The sequence below is a fragment of the Chiloscyllium plagiosum genome, unplaced genomic scaffold, assembly GCF_037043375.1.
Source record: "Chiloscyllium plagiosum isolate Xiang-an unplaced genomic scaffold, Cpla_swu_hap1 HiC_scaffold_13, whole genome shotgun sequence".
Lineage (NCBI taxonomy): Eukaryota > Metazoa > Chordata > Chondrichthyes > Orectolobiformes > Hemiscylliidae > Chiloscyllium > Chiloscyllium plagiosum.
Window position 1 is genome coordinate 50,294,401 of NW_028270151.1, and position 23,254 is coordinate 50,317,654.

Consider the following 23,254-nt stretch of genomic DNA (forward strand, 5'->3'; position numbering starts at 1 on the left):
CCATTTTGAAATATCATTCCATCCCTCTCTGATTCTTGCCTCTCAGCAATTTGTATCTGAGTTGCCACTTTGCCTTGGATTCAGGGACTTTTACTTCCTTGACCAGTCTACTAATAAGGGATCTTGTGAAAAGCCTTGATAAGTCCACAGAAACTATACTAAATTAATTATACTCATCACCAACTCATCTGGTTACTCCTTAAAAAACTAGATCAAATTTATTTAACAAAACCATCCATTAACAAATCCATGCTGACTATCCCTGATTAATCCAGGTCTCTCCTAGTGCAGTTGCATTCTGTTCCTGAATTCTTTATAATAGTTTCCCCACATGACGCTCCCGCAACTATCACTGAGTTACAACAATGCATCTTTGTATTGTTGTAACTCAGTGAAAGTACACGTCTGTCAACTCTGTCATCCTAGGATTCCTCACTGATCCTAATCATCTGGTACTAGTAGCAATGAGCATTGTCCAGTCTCTGATTATCGCATTGAATTCCTTGAAAGGCCTGATAGTAACCACTTAACTTTGAAAGGCATTTTAACAATGTTGGTCTTTTCCTCTGAAACTGTCTGGTGATCCCTGCTGGATCCCCATCAAGCTGACTAAATCCAATCCAGTAATTGTACAGTTTTAGTCTTCATGCATAATACTGGATGTAAATGTATCTGAGACAGTTCAAAGAAAGATCACTTCACTGATATCTGGGATGCAGGGACTACATTCTGAGGAAAGGTTAGGTAGGCTAAGCCTATATTCATTGAACTTTTGAAGAAGAGATGGTCATCATATTGAGGCCTACAAGATCCTGAGAGGATTTAACAAGGTGGATGCTAAAAGGATGTTTTCCTTGTGGGGCATGTTTCATTATTATGGAGCTTTCATTTAAATTGGAGATGAGGAGAAACTCTTTCTCTTTCCCAGGTTGAGAGTCCTGGGAACTTCATTCTCCAGCAATGGTAGAGTGGATTCATTGGATGCTTTTAAGGCAGAGGTCAGTAGATTCTTTACTAACAAAGGAGTCAGAAGTTATCAGAGCTATGTAGAAATGGGGAGTTGAAGTGAAAATCAGCTCAACCATGATCTTGTTAAATGATACAGCAGGCTCGAGGTGCCAAACCACCTACTCCTGATTTGTACATCTCCATGCTAGGCCCAATCTGTTAAATTGATAATGCCAAAAGAATTCATGTCCAAACAAACAATCTGCAGCAACACTCTTAGCAAGTCATAGAGTCTGCATGGTGAATTTTTAGAATGTATTTTTAACAAACGTTATGCCTCTGCCAAGACTGTTTTCTAATAGTAAAAATAAACAAGACAACTACATCCACGCAACTCACCAAATCATAAAATATATGTTTATTTTTACCTTGACAAAAAGCACTGTCTTTTATCATTAGTCAGGTATTCCCATGTAACTTGGAATACAAATTTTATTTCCCTGATTGGTTTCACAGCAAACAGAAAACTTGCTCTTTTGATTCCAAGAACAAGAGAAATTAGTTCATAGTCAGCTGCTTTTCCTTCTCACTGCATTTGCATACAGTGCTAATTACGTAGATCTGCTCAAATAAGCTCATAATTGATGTTACTTCTATCCACATCGGGCCAGGGCAAGGGAGGGGGGGGGGGTGGAGAATGCTCATTACCTCAGATCTGCAGCACAAGGCTGCTGTGTGATGTAAACCAAAGCAGAAAATCTGCACCAGCTGATTATTACTGTATGTATGAGAACACAGCTGTAAGACTTTACTTATCTAAAATAGGCATAAATCATGGCACAATTTTTATCATAGTTTAGCTTCACGGAAGGATTTTTTTAAAAAATGAATAAATAAACACGTATCAAAAACAAAAAAGATTAGTTGAATGTGATGTTAAACAGCATTTGTTACCTGCACTTGAGTTGGTGAGCTGAAAGCATTCATTTCCATTTGCTTTCTCAGTTGATGAAAGAAGTTCTTTAGCCAGAGATGCAGCAATTGGTTGAACGAGCAAAGATGTAATATTTGTTTGGTGTTCCCTGAAGATTCCACCTTTTTTAAAAAAATCATAAAATATCAATTAAAACAACATGGAGGGGATTTGGGCTACTGACCAGCCTACCTGTCAGTGGAATTGATGCTATCGAAGCCTTAATTATTCCTTTATTAAAGACTAACAACTGCCCCTCACTTCAACCTGGTTTAAAGCTGGCTGTGACTTGTTGTTGGGTTAGGTAAAAACAATGACTGGGCTCCCTACAACAGGCTGGTGTCTCATTATAACACAAAAGACGGGGTTTTGTAATATTGTTAAGACCTCCGTGTGATTTTTGGGAGAGTTCATTCAGGTGATGGAGTAAATAACAAGAAACAATTTCCTGATGACAGAAGGCCGGATAACTACATAACACAGATTTGAGATAATTGGCAAGCAAGCAGAAGCAAGCTGAAAGTGCAGTGAGTTATGATGACCTGGGATGCACAAAGGAATTGGATAAGTACTTAAAAGATAAAACTCTGCAGGACGACGGGATAGAGCAAAGGACTGCAACTAATTAATTGGTCTTTTAAAGAGTTTCAGGACTGAGATGAGGAAGAATTTCTTCACTAAAGAGAAAAGTGAATCTTTTGAATTCTCCACCTGAGCAGTTGTTAATTGTTCAGTCATTGATATGTTTCTAGGGTTAAAGATATGAAAGTATACAGAGATAATGTAGGAAAATGGCATTGAGCTTGAAGCTCAGTCATGATCCCATTGAAGGGATCAAACTCAGGACCAAAGCCCTAGTCCTGCTTCACTGAAGTTCCTATGTTTATGGTCTTCCCTTAACTACATAACAGCAGTGATTACACTTTCAAAAGATTTGATTGCATGAAATATTTTGAGATATTTTGACATAACAAAATTTAACAAACATATTATTTAATTTCATTTTGATGCTTTCCATATTTTAACATCCATCATATTTAGGATTGAATATTCCCAATTCAGATTTCCTAACTGTTCCTCGTTCATTTTTTTCCTTTCCCTCTTAAAATTTGATTGTCTTTAGTTTGAATATTCAATTATTTCTGCACCCATACCGCAGAATACTGTGCTTCAGGAAGTGGCAACTCACTTAATGACGGGGCTGGGGCTATCCTGCCTCCATGGAATTAAGTTCAGACAGGAAGGTGGTCACCATTTCCAACCCACAGCCAATTGTGGCCCTTTAGCAGCTAATTGTGGAGCACTAAATGGCCTCAGCTCAGCACCACTGGGTTTGACTCAGTTGCAAGTGGACATGTTGTCATGAGGCATGCCCAATAGATTAACATGTGCATGTGGTACCTCAACCAAAGCCACTTTGTGCCCAACTGAGGGACTGGACATGAAGAAATGTTTTCAAATGAGTCCACTCTCCCCAGTCACCATTGCTTCTAACTATCCTGACAACCTCACCCTCTGACCTCCAATCTCAGAATCCACCCCCACTGAAACAAAATAATCACACTTTATGTCTTGGTTCTGTGTGAACCCAATTGTTCGTCCTGCAGCAGCATGGCACCAGATTGATCAGACCTTGCTGGGCAGGTCTTCCAAACCTGGGTCTTAATTCCCGGTAAAGGCCTGCCTGTGGCCTCATAAATACCTGGCTGGCATTAGATTTGATGGGCCTTGTCTTAGAGTCAGCCAGCTGGTGAGACCCCTGCCTCATCATTAAGTTTCCATCTGTAATCTCAGCAGGAAATTGTAGCCTTCTGAGCTGCTAACAGCAGAAAGGTTAAAGCAAGTTTTTCTTGGACCCTGAATATAGATTGAAATGTACAAGTGTGGAAGAGATGGTTTCCATGAAGTCTTTAAGAAGGCACCCCATCTAGCTTTCTGCACATCTTCCTTCACCTTGTAAAGCAGGAAGAGACATTCTTATTGGAAAACCCATATAGCTGAAGCAAAGCAGGTGGATGCAACAATTCTTTGAGCAGGGAACACATAAACAAAGTATTCCATCCTTTCATCTTGATAGTCTTGTCATTGTTGAGCAAAATTATTTAACGTTAAATTAAATATGCACAATCTTGAATGGATGGGAGAGATGCAGTGAGGAGGAGCTAAAGTTAACTGGATAAAGCAATCTTTCATTTCAAGATCTTTGTCCAAATCTGAAACTGATCTCATCTGTCAGCTGGCTGTAAAATTCTTCCACTAGTCTGGTGTTGCGTTCCAGAACTTGGTTGGCACAGGACATCATTACAAAACTGACATTAAATAGCAATATTAATCACTCATATAATAATAGTTGCAGTAAACAGAAAAAGTATGACATGTTACAGCAGATGGTGCTGTGGTAAGGTTAGTACTGAGCAGAATAGAGGGAAAATCATTCTGTATCTATGAACCTGAGCAAGAGATGCTTGAAATGCTATTAGACAGGTAAAATTTTACTTCAACAGAGGCACTAAACCAGTTTGCCCATTCTATTGAAGACAATTGAAATAAAATTCAGCCTGACATATAATATGAAGCTGATCTACTACCTTCTGTTTTGAGAGTCTGTTGAAGTCAAATGCTGCATCTCATCTTTCTGAAATGGAGAAGTACCAACATCTTTCCATTTGTTCAACGAAAAGTTCACACTAAAACTTAAAAATAGTCTGCACAAAGCTGTGCTAATGCTTTCGCTATCACTTTGCAATTTTCAAAGAAAGATGTCAAGAAAAGCTTTCAAATACAATGATTTTGACCCAGCAACAGTAAAGGAATCCCTGTGGTCAGAACCCACTTGGACAAGAGCTGAAGTATAGGTAAGCATTCAAGATTAACAACCACCATGATTCCATGCAACCATTTCTAAAGATGCAGCAGTACTACAAATTCCCAAGGAGCTTCCAGCTGATTATTCAGCTCAGATTCACATTAAACATTCGGCTGTTGCATTTCAAATTATCAAAGTAAATTCGAGTTCATTCTAGACCAAGTGATATGTATACCTTTCAGGTAGACTGGAAAATCATCAATATGACTCAGAAATTCAGATTACTGCCTTTTCTCCTTATTGGTGGCTGTCTTGCAGTTAAAGTAAGAATAGCAAGAATGTCAAAAATACTTATTTTTAATGTTAAGTTTAAAAACTTTGGTATTACTATATGTGGTACATTACTGGAAACCAAGATAAAGCTTTTCATATGAGGGTTACCATTGACCAAACTTTGAACTGGAACAGCTGCATAAACAATGGCTACAAGAGAAAATAAGAGGCTGGGAATTCTGCAGTGAATATCTCACCTCCTGACTTTCCTAATTGTATTTACTACCCAAACGTTACAAGTCAGGAGTGTGACGGAATCTACTGCACTCATGTGGATGAGTATAATTCCCAAATCACTCATGAAGTTGTACCACTATCCGGGACAAAACAGCTCACTTGATTGGTACCTCATCGACCACTTTCAACTTTAACTCTCTATCCCCCTGATGCACAGTAGCACCAGCGTATACTGTGTACAAGATGGCAAATACAGTAACTCATTCAGGCTTCTTTGAAAAGACCTTCCAAAGTTTGAACCTTTATCACCTAAACAGACAAGGGCAGCAGGTGCGTGGGAACTGGACCACCTACGTTGTCCCCTCCATTATCCTGAACTAGAACACACATATATATCTTACATCTCATTAGTCTGTTCACAGATATTATGAAACATCTCTGGAACAGATGGGACTTGAACACTGGTCCCCTAGTTCAGAGGTACTGCATTACAAGAGCCCCTGACTTTGATTATATTGTGATTTCTTCACTATGGCTGGATCGAATCTGGAACTCTCTTCCTCCCAGCAATGGCAGTGTGTACTTGCACCAGATAGAAGAAAGCAACACATTTCCAACTTCCCAAAACAAATGAAGGTGGGCAATGATGCCTACATCTTCATGAGAGAATTAATAATAGCATTTTGACATAATTAACTAAAATGTCAAATTTTCTGACAAAACTGTATGTATCCTTAAAAAATTCTCTTTTTTGCTGTTCAGTGACAATTTACTGCAGACTCAAAGTCCACAAACTCTTCTTAAAACATACATGCATCTTACATAACAAATGATTGCAGACACACATTTGGTTCCAAAAAAAGCTTGACTAATTTCACAAAAGATACAATACAGAAAAAAAACATTGAAAATGTAGTGAAATTGCAATGACATGTCATTGTTGAACAGTACGTATTTTTCTCCACTTCTCAAATGTGACACTAACACATTTAAGAAATAGTTCTGTTAAGCAGTTTTATAATTAACAATCATAGGCTAACTACAATCACCATGTCTCTACTGTTTGTCACTACCATTAAGGAGACTTCTTCCAAATAAAATAAGCCTTCTGTTATTTGATATAAATCTTGCAAACAACAAATACTTGCAATGTCTTGACTAAATGCAAATTTATTGTAACAAAAACATAGATCGTGTAACTAATTTATAAAAAATACACACAGCTTTCGTAGCATGTGCATTTTAATAAAATACCTGGAATAGCTTTGGAGTAAAACTAGTATGGGAATAAATAAAAATGAAAAGTGTTTTAAAAAGTCTTCACTTTGAGGAGTAACAAACCATTCTTCATAAGTGCAGTTCAATAACTGTACTAATTGGCAGTACGCCAAGCAAGGAAGGCGACATCTATAAAATACTTTGTAAATATTTAATCTGAAAATTGTGTTTTTTCTCAGATTATTCGAATGTTTCCCTTTTGACATTTCAGAAGGGCCTTTGTAATTCAAGATGAAAGTATCACGTAAAGATTTTAAAGTGACATTGTGTATCGCAAGTCATGCAGTCTGCTTTGAACTGGTTGTAATTGACACACCAGTCTGTATTTTGCAGACAATGACAAAGAGAAGGGACGCACTGCTGTCCTTAATGAAACTTGCCCGAAAAAATTTAATGCTTTCTGTGGCATCTTTCCAAACTTTAGTCTGAATTTGGCACCAAGCAAGTGGATCTCCAAGTGGCCAGCATCAGAGATGCAATTAAGCAGCCAATCATATAGGCCAGTTCTCACAGTCAGCAAGCAAAAAGTAATTATTTTCCACTTGTTATAAATTTACAGAATAAACTGAAGATAGGAATGAGGGTGTTTGGGGTGATGGCAGCATCACTAATTCTGAACCAGGAGATCTAGGTTCACACCATGTCAAAACAAGTTTATTCCAAAATATTTAAAGATGGGAAATGTATACATTAGGAAAGAACTATATAACACATGAAACTTTTGGTTAGGAAATAGAACATTATTAAAAGTTATACCTTAACAAGATAATTTCACATTTTTAAAAGGGTTTAGAGAGCAAATTTACAGTGTCAAAAGGCAAGTTTCTCAACAGTTCAGTGGCTTCAGTAGCACACCATATGGATGAGCAGGAAATGACAGGCAAGAATTTCTGGATTTTCATTTTTAATTGCACATGTTCTGAAGCCAGAAGTTATTGTCACTATTACAGTTTTGAAAATAGCAAATGCAAACAAATTCATTATTAGAATTAGAATCCCTACTGTGGGAACAGGCCCTATGGCCCAACAAATCCACACCCACCCTATTTCCTCTCACATTAAAATTATGCCATCCAGTTTTGAACTCCCCAACTCTAGTGAAAAGACCTTTGCTATTAACCTTATGTATGCCCTCATGCTTTTATAAACCTCTACTGGGTCAACCCTCAACTTCCTACACTCTGGTGAATGAATGTTGTCAGGACGCAGAGCTTTTGCAGTATCCAGTGCCTCTATCCATTTCTTAATATCATGTGGAGTGAATTGAATTGGCTGAAGAATGGTATCTATTATGATGGAGGAGGCCAAGATGGATTATCCACCTGGCACCTCTGGCTGAAGATTGTTGCAAATTCTTCAGCCTCATCGTTTGCACTGATGTGTTGGCTCCTCTATCATTGAGGATGGAGATATTCGTGGAGCCACCTCCTCCAATGAGTTGATTACTCATGCACCATCATTCACGACTGGCTGTGACAGGACAATAGAGCTTAGATCTGTTAGTTTTGCGATCATTTAGCTTTGTCTTTCACTTACTGCTTATGCTGTTTGGCATGCAAAGAGTCCTGTTTGGTAGGTTCACCAGATTGATACCTCATTTCCAGGTATGTGCCTAGTACTACTCCTGGCAGGCCTTCCTGCAATCTCAATTGAATCAAGGTTGATTCCCTGGCTTGATGGTAATGGTTGATATGCCAGGCCATGAGATTACAGATTGTGCTGGAGTACGATTCTGCTGCTGTTGATGGCATGAAGTGCCTCACGGATGCCCAGTTTTGAGTTGCGAGATCTGTTCACAGTGATACAGCCAGACAACGCATGATGGAATATATTGTCAATGTGAGGCATGACTTTGTTACCACAAGGATTGTGTGATGGTCACTCTTACCAACACTCTAATGGATAGTCTCATCTTCAGCTAGCAGTTGCTATGGATGCTGCAAACCAAGCTTAGCAGCGATGTCCCTTAGGCACCAACCAGCTTGATCGGCAGTGCTGCTGCTGAGCCACTCGGTGATGGACATTGAAATTCGCCACCCAGAGTACATTTTGTGCCCTTGGCACCCTCAACGCTTCCTCCAAGTGTTTTTCAATATGGAGAAGTACCAACTCACCAGCTGAGGGAGTACAGTACACAAAAGCATAGCACGTGGAATAAGTAGGAGGTTTCCTTGTTCACGTTTAATTTGAAGCATGAGACTTCATGGGGTCTGGAGTCAATGTTGAGGTCTCCCAGGGCTCTTCCCTCCCAATTGTATCCTCTTGTGCCACCACCTCTGCTGCATCAGTGCTACTTGTTGGGACAGGACATGTCCAGGGATAGTGATGATGGTATTTGGGGGATTGTCTATCAGGTGTGATTCTGTGGGTATGACTATGTTGGACTGTTGTTTGACTGGTCTGTGAGACAGCTATCCCAGATATTAACAATGAGGGCTTTGCAGGGTTGACAGGGCTATTTCTGCCATTGTCTTTTCCAGTGCCAAGTTCATCTGGTTTCATTGAGGCTTCATTAAGATTGATACAATTGAGTGGCTTGCTAGGCCATTTCAGAGAGCACATGAGAATTAACTATGGGTCTGGAGTCACATTTTGGCCAGACCAGGTGAGGATGTCTGAAGAAACATCAGTGAACCAGACGGGTTTTTCTGACAATAGACAATGATTTCATGCTGTTCAGTAGAGTTTTCCTTGAAGAATTTGTCGTATTGAATTAAAATTCAACCATCTGTCCTGGTGGGACTCAAATCCAGTTCCCCAGAATTTTAGCTGAGGACCAATAGTCTAGCGATAATACAATTAAGCCATTGCCACCCCCATTACAACTGAAAATATGGGTGAATGTCCTCCAAGGTTGTCATGGAAACTAATTTACACACTCAAGCTGATGGTAAACATTCACTGACTAAAGTAAGCAACCTTTCTATTATACAATGTTAACAATGACCAAATCGAGTGTTGTTTTTCTCATGCTTCAGGTAAAAATAGGACTTCTCCCTTTGGGCATTATTTTTCTATTTTGTTATTGTAGGGAGAAGAAGCATCAGCTATTTTATAGATTTCCATTTGAAGATAAATAATCCATAACATTTCTTAGCAATTTGAATCAAGTTGAAGAAAAATCTGTAGTTTAGCACCATACTACTACAGATAATGGTAACATTCTAATTGAAGAGATGATAAGATTTTGTGACTGAAATATATAAAAATAAAAATGTATGTTTTCAGTCTTTGTTTGTATTTACAATCAAAAATGGTCTTTGATTTAAAAAAAAAACACACTTTCTTTTAGAAAGACTTGACTAATTAGATATCATTATTCTATCCCATACACTGAATATAAATTATTTAGCTTCTGGTTTGGAGATTTCAGATCTTTTCAATATTGCAGTTATTTTCACCTCATTAAAGCCAAAACTTAGAACAAGTCATGAAGACTTTACTAGTATGATGAATGAATTTGGAAGAAGTAACAAATGCACAACCTCAGATAATTAAAATATACAGGCATTGAGGCTGCAGAGCTTTCTTGTACAACCAGTTACCTTAGATGACCCATTATGGTGGCAGCCCATTCGAGAGCTAATTTGAAATGCCAGACATCTTGTACTTGATAACCAATTCAGTAATCCTAGGAGAGTTAATTAGTTACACCAAATTACAAAAATATAGAAAATCTGCCTCAGACCTTTATAAAAAATATCCCAAAAAGAACCATGAGGTTATTATTATGCAGATAGTAATATTTAAAAAAAAGAGTATTTTTAATTGTTAATGTTGATCGATGAATAGAGTTGAACATTCAATGGCTGTACACCTATAGTGTTAGCAGAGACATAATTTATTCAAATATGTGAACATTAGGTCCAATTTTATCATTTTTCATAAGCTCAAAGCCTTTTAAACTGTTACATAATAATCATCAAATTACAAATTCTATTTGAATTTTGCATCCCAAACAGTACATGATGTAGGGATACGTAACAAAGCGGATCCTATGATTCATGTGAACATATGAACAAAGAACAAGAATTGGCCACTTGGGCCTTCGAGCCTGCTCGACTATTCAATAAGATCATGGCTGATCTGATTTTAACCTCAACTTTACATTCCTGCAAGACCCTGGTAAGCTTTCGTCCCCAGTCTTCAGTCATAGATAGATGTGATGTGTAACAACAATGACAGAAATGCATTTTCAAAGTTTCTGCTGTTTGGGGGCAGGGTGGAGGGTTCAGTCTCTGATAGTAGTGGCTGCAGGTTGGAAAGGTGATGTAAGTTAGTTATTGAACAGTAGTTAGCTTATAAGGAGGATTTGAAGAGTGGTTAAAAATATAGCAGGATGGAAAGGTTAAGGAATAGAATTTAAGAATTTGAGGATAAGATAGGAGAAGACTCTAAAAGCAAGGCAGGATTAAGGATACAGGGATGTATTTTAAGCCAAAGTGGAAAGAACAAAAGGCATGGATAGAGGAGTAGGACTTGAGGAGGTCACAAAAGTTGGGAAGGATATATCTGCAAGTCTGTAAAGTGATTCGAGTACATGTTTCAGCAATTTGAAGTTGATAAACTGGTGGCCAAAAGATCGATTGAAGTTGGGAAGAATCAAGGCAACAGGTGAACAGGACAGAATTAGTGCAGAGTTCTACAGAAAGTGGAGGTCTTGTGAGGTGAAGTTTATTAAGCTGGAATAAAATTAAAGTGCTGGAGAAATTCAGCAGAACTGGCAGCATTTGTAGAGAGAGGAGTTAACATTGAGTCGAATAGAAAGCTTCTTCAGAGCTGAAAATGGCTGGAAAATGGTATTTTTAATATTATTGACAGAGGGAGCGAGGAGGAGCAAGTGAAACAGGTGCCCAGGGCAGAAAGCAAAGGGAGTACTAAAGGTGGTAAAGGAGAGTTGGAGATGTAAAATAAGGGTAAATGATAGGTGTGAAAAGGAAAAAACAAATGGGTCTGCTGTTCTGTCAGCAAAGTCAACAAGACCCAAGAAAGATACAGATGGATGAGGATGAGGATGAGGGATGTCAGAAAACTGGTGGTCAGAAGTTACTCTGAAGTTATGGAACTCAATATTGAATTCGAGACACTTACAAAGCGCCTAAGCAGAAAATGAGGCATTGTTCCTTTAGCTTGCATGAAGCTCTTGTTGGAACACTGTGGCAGGATTGAAATGTTAGCATGAGAGCAAGATGGGGCAAGTAACTGAAAGGTCAGGGTCATTTGTACAGAGCAGAGCTGTTTCACAAAGCACTTACTCAGGTTGTACATAGTCTTGTCAGTGTAAAGAAGACCACATTGTAAGGATTCAAATGCAGTAGACTAGATTGAAAGAATTACAAATAAAATGCTGTTTAACCTAGAAGGTGTATTGGACTTGGACAGTGAGGAGGGAGGTGGTGAATGGGCAAGATTTGCACCTTCTGCAACTGCATAGGAAGATGCCGTAAGGGAATGAGGAAGCATTAGGAATGATGGACGAGATGTGGCAGGGGGAAGGGTCCTGGAGAATGCTCACAGTGGAGAAGAGTGGACTTTATGATAGTATCTTGCCGAAAGTGGCAGAAATGGTAGAGGATGATCCTTTGAATGTGGAGACTGGTGATGTTGAAAATGAGGACACAGGAAACCCTAATGTTGGCTAGAGGTGAGGGCAGAAGCACAGGAGATGGGGCGGATATGGTTGAGGGCCCTGACAACTATGCCTTGAGGGTTTGGGGAAGAGATGTCTTTGGTTGAGGAAAAAGGAGGTCATGTCAGAAAGATCTCAGTGGAAACTGGCATTATCAGACTAGATGTGATGGAGAAGGAGAAACTGGAAGAGTGGAATGGAATCCTTGCAGGGTGTGAGAATGTGTAGTCAAGGCAACTGTGGGAGATGGTGGGCTTGTAATTGATGGTGGACTGCCTGTCCTCCAAAATGAAAACAGTGAAGTCAAAGAAGGGGAGAGTCTTGGTTGGACTAGATGAAGGTGAGAGAAGGGTGAAAAATTGAAAATGGAACTGACTAACTTTGCCAATTTGATGAGAGCAGAAAGCAGTACTGATGATGTTGTCAATGTAGCGAAGAAAAAACTATGGGTAGGGATCCTGAGCAGGTCTGGAACAAAGAATGTTCCACATATCCCACAAAGTGATAGGCATAGCTGGAACCCAGCTGGATACTCAGAGCCACATTATTGACAGAAGAAAATGAGATAGTTTGAGGGTTAAATTGTTCAAAGTGAGACAAAACTCAGGGGATTGGGATGAGGAGGGCCAATTCTCGTTTTTCCTTTTGGCTTTCACATAAAGCCTAAGACACTTAGGAATGCATCCCTTCTTCTTTCAGCGATAAACACATTCTCATAGAATCCCTACAGTGCGGAAAGAGGCTATTCAGCACATCGAGTATCATCAACACTCTGAAGAGCATCCCACCCAGACCCAGGCCCCCACCCTATCCTCGAAACTCCACATTTCCCATGGCAAACCCACCTAGCCTGCACATCCTTGGACTGTGGGAGGAAACAGAGCACCCAGAGGAAACTCACGCAGAATGTATAAACCTCACACACAGAGTGTACCACACACAAGAGTGGAATTGAACACAGGTCCCTGGTGCTGTGATGGAGCAGTACTAACCACTGAGCCTCCATGCCATTGTGTGTTGGCAAAGTTTTCAAGTTATAAACAGTTAGAGTATGATTGATGAGGTAGTGAGGAAAACATTGTGGTTTATTCAAAACTTGTGAATAAACCACAGATGTACAGAAGCATTCTGAAACCTGCAGTTAGAATGATTACACATGTATTTTCAATGAAACATGTCAGCAACTGGATCAAGTGCTGTGACAAGTTAAAGCCACATCAAACAAATTGTTTGTGACCATGTCAATAATTATCAATGACTTGGAGGTGCCAGTGTTGGACTGGGGTAGACAGAACATCAGGTTATAGTCCAACAAGTTTATTTAGAAACTAGTAATTATCGACAAAAGAGAACCTGATAGTACTCATTTATTTTTGCTCTTCAAGGATTGTAATTTTACTCAGTTCATTTCAGCTGCTGGGCTAATCACATTGGGACGATGCTTGCACAATAGTAGTTGGGAAGCTGTGGATAAATAGGAATCTTCCTGAAATATGAACAACAATGGCATAAATATCGTTTATATTCCCTTGAGTTTAATAGGTCAAGTAATGATCTGATGCAGGTCTTTAGGATATTAGAAGAATTTGTTGGGCCTGAAGCAGAGATATTATTTCCTCCACTGTACCTGCACCAATTTGCCAAATGAACATGTTGACTTAGTATCAATCCCCTGTCTATTTCTAATACCTTTGTGAAATAACTCAACAGAAGTATCCCATCACCAAGTCACCTTTTATTTACACTGGAACAGTCCATGACTGTAGTACTCTGTTTAATTTTAAACAGAGTTAGGGACCAGAGTGTCTGTATCTTTGACACTCTAATTTTTAATTTTTTTTCCTTTTTTAAATTTTATTAAACAGTTCAGTTTACAAAACAGTTAACATTAACAGCTGTATACAGAGAAATAGCAATTTTACAAGGGAGACGAGCAGCAAAGCCAGGCCCCAAACCCTACCGTTCAATCCGTTTTCATGGAAATGAGGACAAACCTCAAATCCCAGTTTCACATATCACAAAACAGCAACAATGACAAGTACATAAAAGACAGACGCCCCTATTTATTTATTTATTTATTTTTCTTTTTTTTTAGGATGTTTGACACTTCTATTTTTTTTCTTTTTTTTTCTTTTTATTTAGACTCCCCTTTTTAATCTGTCAGCCAGGGCTCCCCAATTGGTCCAGATCAACAGCCCCACTTCAGGGATCACATATTCTATGAGGTCCATCTGGCTGACCTCATGACAACCACTATATCCCTCCCCCTCCAAGTCTGCAGACATAGGCTGGTCCTGCTTCTTGGAGAGCCTCCTGGGGTGTCAGCACCAGGTCAGGTTCCTCTCACTCAGTGTTCATCATGGGCGGCACGTAACATACGGGAGCTCAGAACTTGCACAAGGAGCGCCCCGGTAGAATTTCACCCTCTCCTACTGGTAGCAAAGGCATTGAAGCAATGGCTTTTATCAAGTCCATCTCTGATTTGGAGGACTCAACCATGTTTGACAGAGAGATGAATCCATAGGTTCTGGCAGGATTGGCAATGGTTCTGAGGGACAGGGCACACATTGGCCCTGCACCGTTTGCGAATTTGCGGCTTTCATATGGTCCATGTGCTTGTTAAGGACCGTCGCAGATACCCGATCTGTATACATCACTGGCCCTGATGTCATGTAGACCGTGCTTCTTGACCATGCAGGGCCTTTTCCATAGTTCTTACACCATATTTCGGCCCCTCTATCAAACTGTCTTTCTCACTTGGCAGAGACTGGAGTTTGGCATTGGCATTCCTGAACTATTTTATGCTCCCCCTGTCCCCCAGACCCAACTTGGTGCAGAATCTAATATCCATTAGCAATTCTGTCAATGCTATTCCCTGAAGTTGCAGGTGGGGCTGTCCTATAATCAAACAAGAACCAGAACAGCTTGGTATTTAGCAAAGATGTAGGCTCTTTCCTCAATCTAGCCTTCGAAGTTTGGACCCCTTTTTCTGCCAGGCCATTGGATGATGGGTGGCATGGAGCTGACCTCATATGTTGAATCATATACAACTTTAAGAAATTCCTAAACTCCCTGCTGGTAAAAACAAAATGGCATATTATCAGGAAAAAATCTTGTTACCAGGGTTGGAGGGTTTGCGCTCTTGGGAGAGGTTGGATAGGCTGGGGCTGTTTTCCCTGCTGAGGCTGGGGTGATCTTACAAAGGTTTATAAAATCATGAGGGGCATGGATAGACAAGGTCTTTTCCCTGGGGTAGGGAAGTCCAAATCTAGAGGACACAGGTTTAGGGTGAGAGGGGAAAAATTTTAAACAGACCTAAGGGGCAACTTTTTCACACAGAGGGTGGTGTGTGTATGGAAGGAGTTGCCAGAGGAAGTGGTAGAGGCTGATACAATTACAACATTTAAAAGACATCTGGATGCGTGTATGAATAGGAAGGGTTGAGAGGGATGTGGGCCAAGTGCTGGCATATAAGACTAGATTAGTTTAGAAAATCTGGTCAGCATGGACGAGTTGGACCGAAGGGTCTGTTTTTGTGTTATACATCTCTGTGACTCTATAACATTTCAGGGACTGTGTATTTCAAAAAATGAGCGCAGTTTTTCTATCAAGGTCCCAGTGTTTGACAAATGGACCGTAAGCACGTTCAACTATTTTGAGTAGGCATCTACAATGACTAAGTATATGAACCCATGAAAAGACCTGCATTGTTGGTGTACAACCAAGTCCAAGGTTTAGGCAACATTCCCACGAATGTGGGCGAGCTGCTGGCAGTAATGTCTGTCCTTGTTGGTAAGTTGGACACCGTCCCAACAGCACAGCTGTGCTTATACCCAAGCCTGGCTACCAGATCAACAGAACATCTTCATTTTGGAGATCCCTGGATGGCGCAGGGGGAGTTTAGCCAGTATTTAATGGCGACCTTTGCTCAGAACAATCACTCATTATACCATCCTCTACCTTGAACTGGTTTCTCTGGGTCCAAAAAGGTTTCCATTCTAGTTGTAACAGCCCTTTAGGTCCCCCAATCAATACCAGTTATTTCAGTTTGGAAAGGGCTGTATCCTCCTGTGTCCAACATCTGATATTATTAGCTATAACTGTGAACATATCCAGGAAAATAATATATCATTACAGACTCTTTCACTGGGGGTACAACTGATGGTATACCAGCTAATGGGAGGCAGCTCAATCCAACTGCATTCCCTGCTCGGCCTCGCAGATAGTGCTCTAACTTATAATTATACACATTTAGTATTAGAGCCCACGACTGAGTGCGGCCTGAGCTATGGCCAGTGCTGCCTTGTCCTCTTTAACTTTCATCCATAAAGGTGTTGTTGGAACTTCCTGACTCCAAATGTGATAACTTTTTCTATTTGGGAGTATTTACGCTCAGCATTAGCTAAAGTCCTGGATGGATGTGCTATTAGGCATTCCTTTCTATTGGGTACCTATAAGCTAATAACACCCAATGCCATACAGGGCAACAAAACATGTCAATACCTGATCTTTCTTGGGATCACAGTGTGCCAACACCTTAGAGGATGATAGCTATTTCTTTACTTCATTGAAAGCTAGGACTTGTCTATGAGACCATTTCCAGGGCTGACCCCTTTTTAGGAATTGATGGACTTTCCATAATAATTTACCAGCCCAAGAATAATCAGGGCAACCAGGCACCTTTGAGCACCCTCATCTTCTCTTCCAATGGGTGTAAGCCAGCTATGTTGACTCTGTAGCCCATTGTTCACTTGGGGGGCCTGGAACATACATTTTTCCTGTGTCAGGCATATTCCTGCCTTGGAAAACTGTCTTAGGACTATATCCCAGTTCTTAAAGAGTTCCTTATTAATTTTCCCTGATATGAGGATGTCATCTAGGTAAATAGTGACCTGAGGTTTTCCATCATCCACTGAAAAATTGAACAGGCTGATGATACGCCCAATTGTAGTCAATTATTGAAAGGTTTTAGTATCTAGTGCATCAGGGAAAATCAGGCTCCTAATGGCAGAAAAAAAATCTGCAGCTCTATAGGCTGTCAGGAGAATTATTTGTTGTTTGTCTGCACAATGCTGTCAACCTGGAAAAAATAATGCATTCTTTCCACATAATGGGCCCAATCCTTGGTGGCAAGGTCAAAAATGTTAAGCTTCCCAAACAAAGGCACAACGTAGGAAATATTTCACAATCTATGAACTTGTGATATTATTTTGTTTTCTTCACTCATCTTTCAAACTGAGACATGTGCCCATTCCAACTTGGACTTCCAGCTGAGTGACTATAGTCCTCGAACCTTTGCCCTGATTTATACTGTTCCACTCAGATCTGCTTCTTTGCAGGTCTGCTGTCTCTCAGACTTTCAGGTATAAGATCAAGGGCCAATGAATAAGATAACCAACTCATGGCAGATTGAATTTAATTTCTTCAACATTGACAGAATTAGTTGGTCTCTCAGTATGTAATAAGATTATGGCTGGAGAATCACCACAAGAGTTCTTAACGTCGATGTCTGACATAAACATTAACATAAATACAAGACCAGCTGCAGATATGTCTTAACATTGTGTATTACTCCAAATGCCCGAGAGCCACATTGGCTGCAGCTGGATGACACTGTTTTATCTTCTGTAGAACCCACTGCAAATCAATGCTGATACCTTGAACAACGTTAAAGATCACACAACACCAGACCATAGTCCAACAGGTTCAACCGGAAGCACACCAGCCCTTGGAGTGCCGCTCATCAGGTGGTTGTGAACCACCTGATGAGGGAGCGATGCTCCAGAAGCTAGCGCGTCTCCAACCAAACCTGCCGGACTACAATCTGGCGCTGCGACTCCCAACCTTGTACACTCCAGTCCAACACTGGCATCTCCAAATCATGATCCCTTGAACAATTTGCAAAAGTATGTAGGCTCTGGAAAATCTGCAATATGGAAATAATACACCAGAAAACATGGAACAAGAAAAGCCCATTTGACTTAATTAGCTTGCTGCACAAACAGGACAAGTACAAACTGTCCTTTCATAGTTTTTACGTCAACAGTTTGTTTTCCACTGGGGAAACGGTTTTGAAATTCTTCCTGCTTTTGATTTCTTCTCAAGGTAATGATGAGAAATTTCATGATAATTATTGACCTCTAATATTCAACTCTGCTGACAGCTTTTCAAAACAGGGCAAGAGCTGTTGTGTTCTCTGGAGCATTTGTTTATTTCTGCAGCATCTAAATATGTCGACATTTTGAAAGCATTTTTGTGCCATTTGGCAATCTATTCCAAATGGGAACTCACCAATTATCTATGCAAATTTATAATTACTTTTGTTTCTAATCATATATCCTCAAAATGCTTTTCTTCTTTGATAGATATATTAATAATGTCTTCAAACCAAGTGGCAATCACAAATTCAATTTGCAACACAATCATCATTGTTACAACGGCTTGCCTGTTTCATATCGTTAAACACCCTAAAATACAAACAAAAAATAAATACCCTCAACAAAGAAATGAACTGAAACAAAAGACACTGTGTGATGTATCAACTAAATGGGATTTGAATTGGAGAACTTAAATTAAATCATAAGCATTATTTGAAAAACAGAGGGCTGAAGCTTATTGGAAGTTAGCTCTTGGCATTTTTACTGAGTTTCATGGAGGATTTCACTCCACAGGACCTCGTAGATTTTCTCAAAATATCTTCCTAAATTTGCATCATTACCCATGCACTCGTACTGATGGCACCTCGCTCGTCATGTTCTTCAACTTACCAGGTGCAAGTACCTCTCCACTGCCAGAATATATACTGGGATCCCTGGCATCAGGGCCAACTCTAAACCCAGTTAGGAGCTGGCAGTCAGCAACTGCCCAGCACAGTTCATTTAATTTGCCCTGGACATGCTGGACAGAGGTTAACTGGCACCTTGCTTTGCTGATGGGGAACCTGGACGTCCTGCTGGGTGGGAGATGTGTGAGATTGTTGACAAAGATGCGTGCTCTGAGTCGTTGGTGACTAATGGAGAGCCAGAGGAGCAAATAGCAAGTTGAAATCACCAGGTTATGATTCTGACTTTCATTTTGGGAACTGTCACTATCTAGTTTCTGTCTGGAGGGTTGGGGAATGGGAAACTGCTTACCAATGAGGAATGAGATTATGATGAGGATGCTAATGCAAGAAAACAGGGCTCTCATCATTCAATGATGAGAATCAGGTCTTGCTGTTCAACACAGTCTTTTTGCTCATTGCTGATCTCATATAATTCGCCCAACCTTCACCAATATTGATCAGTTCCTGAGAAGATTCAGCCCAAAATGCTTAAGAAAAACCTTCTCAGATAATTTAAATAACGCAAGCTTCTGAGAGTTTCATATTTTTTCTTGAATTGAAAATATGGGTGTGAGTGTTCTCCTTTGCAGGTATGTGCAGCAGTGACTGGGTTTCATGGTGTTCAGTCCACTGTGACCTGTGGTGAATTTTGTCCAGTGACTTCCACTTTTCACCTTGTTTCTCCAATTGATTTCAATAGAATTGGAATTAGAATCCATACAGTGTGGAAACAGGCCTTTCAGCCCAACAAGTCCAAACCAACCCTCCAAAGGATATCCCACCCAGAGCCATGACCCTACATTTTCCCCGGACTAATGCACCTAATCTATACATCCCTGAACACGATGGGCAATTTAGCTTGGCCAATTCACCTACAATTGGGCATCCTTCTCCAGGAATCAGAAAGGCAGAAATGCTCACTCCTGATGAGATTGCTCAACTTACATGTCTCTGGCACCACTGATTGAAAGTCTGAAAATTCCTCTCAAATTGTGATGGTGTTCCCTGAAAATATCTCAGGTGAAAGGCAAGCCAACTCTCTGCTTCCAGGACAGGATAGGTGCTGGTGGACATGTGGTGTAAAGGACAACAGTGATTCCTCCTGCTGATCACCAAAGGAGGTCATGCCAAAACACCCAGGGAGCCCAGTCAGAAATTGCATCACAGGTCAATGAAGGAATGACTGCTTCAAGAGTTAAATCAATCTTCTGTATTCTGTCAGGGAAGTACAACCGTCTTCTCTCAACTAGTTGACACTCACTGGGTCAGCATTTGCCTTTTTGGAATAGATTCCAGACCAGGCAGGCACGATCTTTCAAGGCAGCTGTGTGACACCATAACATGTGACATTCTGGCTGAGACAGGTATCTGCCTCAACACCAGTCACTCACTCTATTCAATGAAGTCAGTGCAGTGTCTTCAGTCAGTCAGCTACATGTATGTAATACACAGGAACATTAGTTAGAATAGAAGCCTGACTATGTATGTAATCTTGTGATATCACAGCCATGTGAATAATTAATATTAGAGACATAGTCATAGAGATGTACAGCATGGAAACAGACCCTTCAGTCTAACCCATCCATGCCGACCAGATATCCCAACCTAATCTAGTCCCACCTGCCAGCACCCGACCCATATCCCTCCAAACCCTTCCTATTCATATACCCATCCAAATGCCTCTTAAATGTTGCAATTGTACCAACCTCCACCACATCCTCTGGCAGCTCATTCCTTACACGTACCACCCTCTGCATGAAAAAGTTGCCCTTTAGGTCTCTTTTATATCTTTCCCCTCTCACCCTAAACCTATGCCCTCTAGTTCTGGACTCCCCGACCTCAGGGAAAAGACTTTGTCTATTTATCCTATCCATGCCCCTCATAATTTTGTAAACCTCTATAAGATCACCCCTCAGCCACCGATGTTCCAGGGAAAACAGCCCCAGCCTGTTCAGCCTTTCCCTGTAGCTCAGATCCTCCAACCCTGGCAACATCCTTGTAAATCTTTTCTGAACCCTTTCAAGTTTCACAACATCTTTCCAATAGGAAGACCAGAATTGCACGCAATATTCCAACAGTGGCCTAACCAATGTCCTGTACAGCCGCAACATGACCTCCCAACTCCTGTACTCAATACTCTGACCAATAAAGGAAAGCATACAAAACGCCTTCTTCACTATCCTATCTACCTGCGACTCCACTTTCAAGGAGCTATGAACCTGCACTCCAAGGACTCTTTGTTCAGCAACACTCCCTAGGACCTTACCATTAAGTGTATAAGTCCTGCTAAGATTTGCTTTCCCAAAATGCAGCACCTCGCATTTATCTGAATTAAACTCCATCTGCCACTTCTCAGCCCATTGGCCCATCTGGTCCAGATCCTGTTGTAATCTGAGGTAACCCTCTTCGCTGTCCACTGCACCTCCAATTTTGGTGTCATCTGCAAACTTACTAATTGTACCTCTTATGCTCGCATCCAAATCGTTTATGTAGATGACAGAAAGTTGAGGGCCCGCACCGATCCTTGTGGCACTCCACTGGTCACAGGCCTCCAGTCTGAAAAACAACCCTCCACCACCACCACCCTCTGTCTTCTACCTTTGAGCCAGTTCTGTATCCAAATGGCTAGTTCTCCCTTTATTCCATGAGATCGAATCAGTCTTCCATGGGGAACCTTGTTGAACGCCTTACTGAAGTCCATATAGATCACATCTACTGCTCGGCCCTCATCAATCTTTTTTGTTACTTCTTCAAAAAAACTATCCCGAATCAGTCCTTGCCTTTCCAAATACATGTACATCCTGTCCCTCAGGATTCCCTCCAACAACTTGCCCACCACCGAGGTCAGGCTCACCGGTCTATAGTTCTCTGGCGTGTCCTTACCACCCTTCTTAAACAGTGGCACCACATTTTCCACCCTCCAGTCTTCCGGCACTTGTGACGATACAAATATCTCAGTAAGAGACCCAGCAATCACTTCTCTAGCTTCCCACAGAGTTCTCGGGTACACCTGATCAGGTCCTGGGGATTTATCCACCTTTAACCATTTCAAAACATCCATCACTTTCTCCTTTGTAATCTGGACACTTTGCAAGATGTCACCATCTATTTCCCTACAGTCTATATCTTCCATATCCTTTTCCACAGTAAATACTGATGCAAAATATTCATTTAGTATCTCCCCCATTTTCTGTGGCTCCACACAAAGGCCGCCTTGCTGATCTTTGAGGGGCCCTATTCTCTCCCTAGTTACCCTTTTGTCCTTAATATATTTGTAAAAACCCTTTGAATTCTCCTTAATTCTATTTGCCAAAGCTATCTCATGTCCCCGTTTTGCCCTCCTGATTTCCCTTTTATGTATACTCCTACTTTCTTTATAGTCTTCAAAGGATTCACTCGATCTATCCTGTCTATACCTGATATATGCTTCCTTCTTTTTCTTAACCAAACCCTCAATTTCTTTAGTCATCCAGCATTCCCTATAACTACCAGCCTTCGCTTTCACCCTGACAGGAATATACTTTCTCTGGATTCTTGTTATCACATTTCCAGCTGTACCTTTACCTGCAAACATCTGCCTCCAATCAACTTTCAAAAGTTCTTGCCTAATACCGTAAAAATTGGCCTTTCTCCAATATAGAACTTCAACTTTAGATCTGGTCTATCCTTTTCCATCACTATTTTAAAACAAATAGAATTATGGTCACTGGCCCCAAAGTGCCCCCCCACTGACACCTCGGTCACCTGACCTGCCTTATTTCCCAACAGTAGGTCTAGTTTTGCAACTTCTCTGGTAGGTACATCCACATACTGAATCAGAAAATTGTCTTGTACACACTTAAAAAATTCCTCTCCATCTAAACCTTTAACACTATAGCAGTCCCAGTCTATGTTTGGAAAGTTAAAATCCCCTACCATAACAGACCTCCTTGAAAATTTGTTTCTCAATTTCCCTCTGACTATTGGGGGGGTCTATAACACAATGCTTAAAAATGTGTTGCTGGAAAAGCACAGCAGGTCAGGCAGCATCAAAGGAACAGGAGAATAAGCCCTTCTTCAGGAATGAGGAGGGTGTGCCAAGCAGGTTAACATAAAAGTAAGGGAGGAGGGACTTGGGGGAGGGGCGTTGGGAATACGATAGGTGGAAGGAGGTTAAGGTGAGGGTGATAGGCCGGAGAGGGGGCGGGGCAGAGAGGTCGGGAAGAAGATTGCGGGTCAAGAAGGCGGTGCTGAGTCTGAGAGTTGGGACTGAGAAAAGGTGGGGGGAGGAGAAATGAGAAAGCTGGA

General features: G+C 40.7%; 1 protein-coding gene across 10 annotated transcripts in view; it reads right to left on the bottom strand.

Annotated features, from left to right (window-relative positions):
• The window catches only part of naaladl2 (N-acetylated alpha-linked acidic dipeptidase like 2), a 1,006,049-nt gene that overhangs the window by 326,561 nt on the left and 656,234 nt on the right, over positions 1 to 23,254 (bottom strand). For all 10 annotated transcript variants that reach the window (XM_087993578.1, XM_043702223.2, XM_087993582.1 and 7 more), the window contains one exon: positions 1,903 to 2,043. In XM_087993578.1, the coding sequence (XP_087849704.1) occupies positions 1,903 to 2,043 (141 nt within the window). The remainder of the gene's footprint in view (positions 1 to 1,902; positions 2,044 to 23,254) is intronic.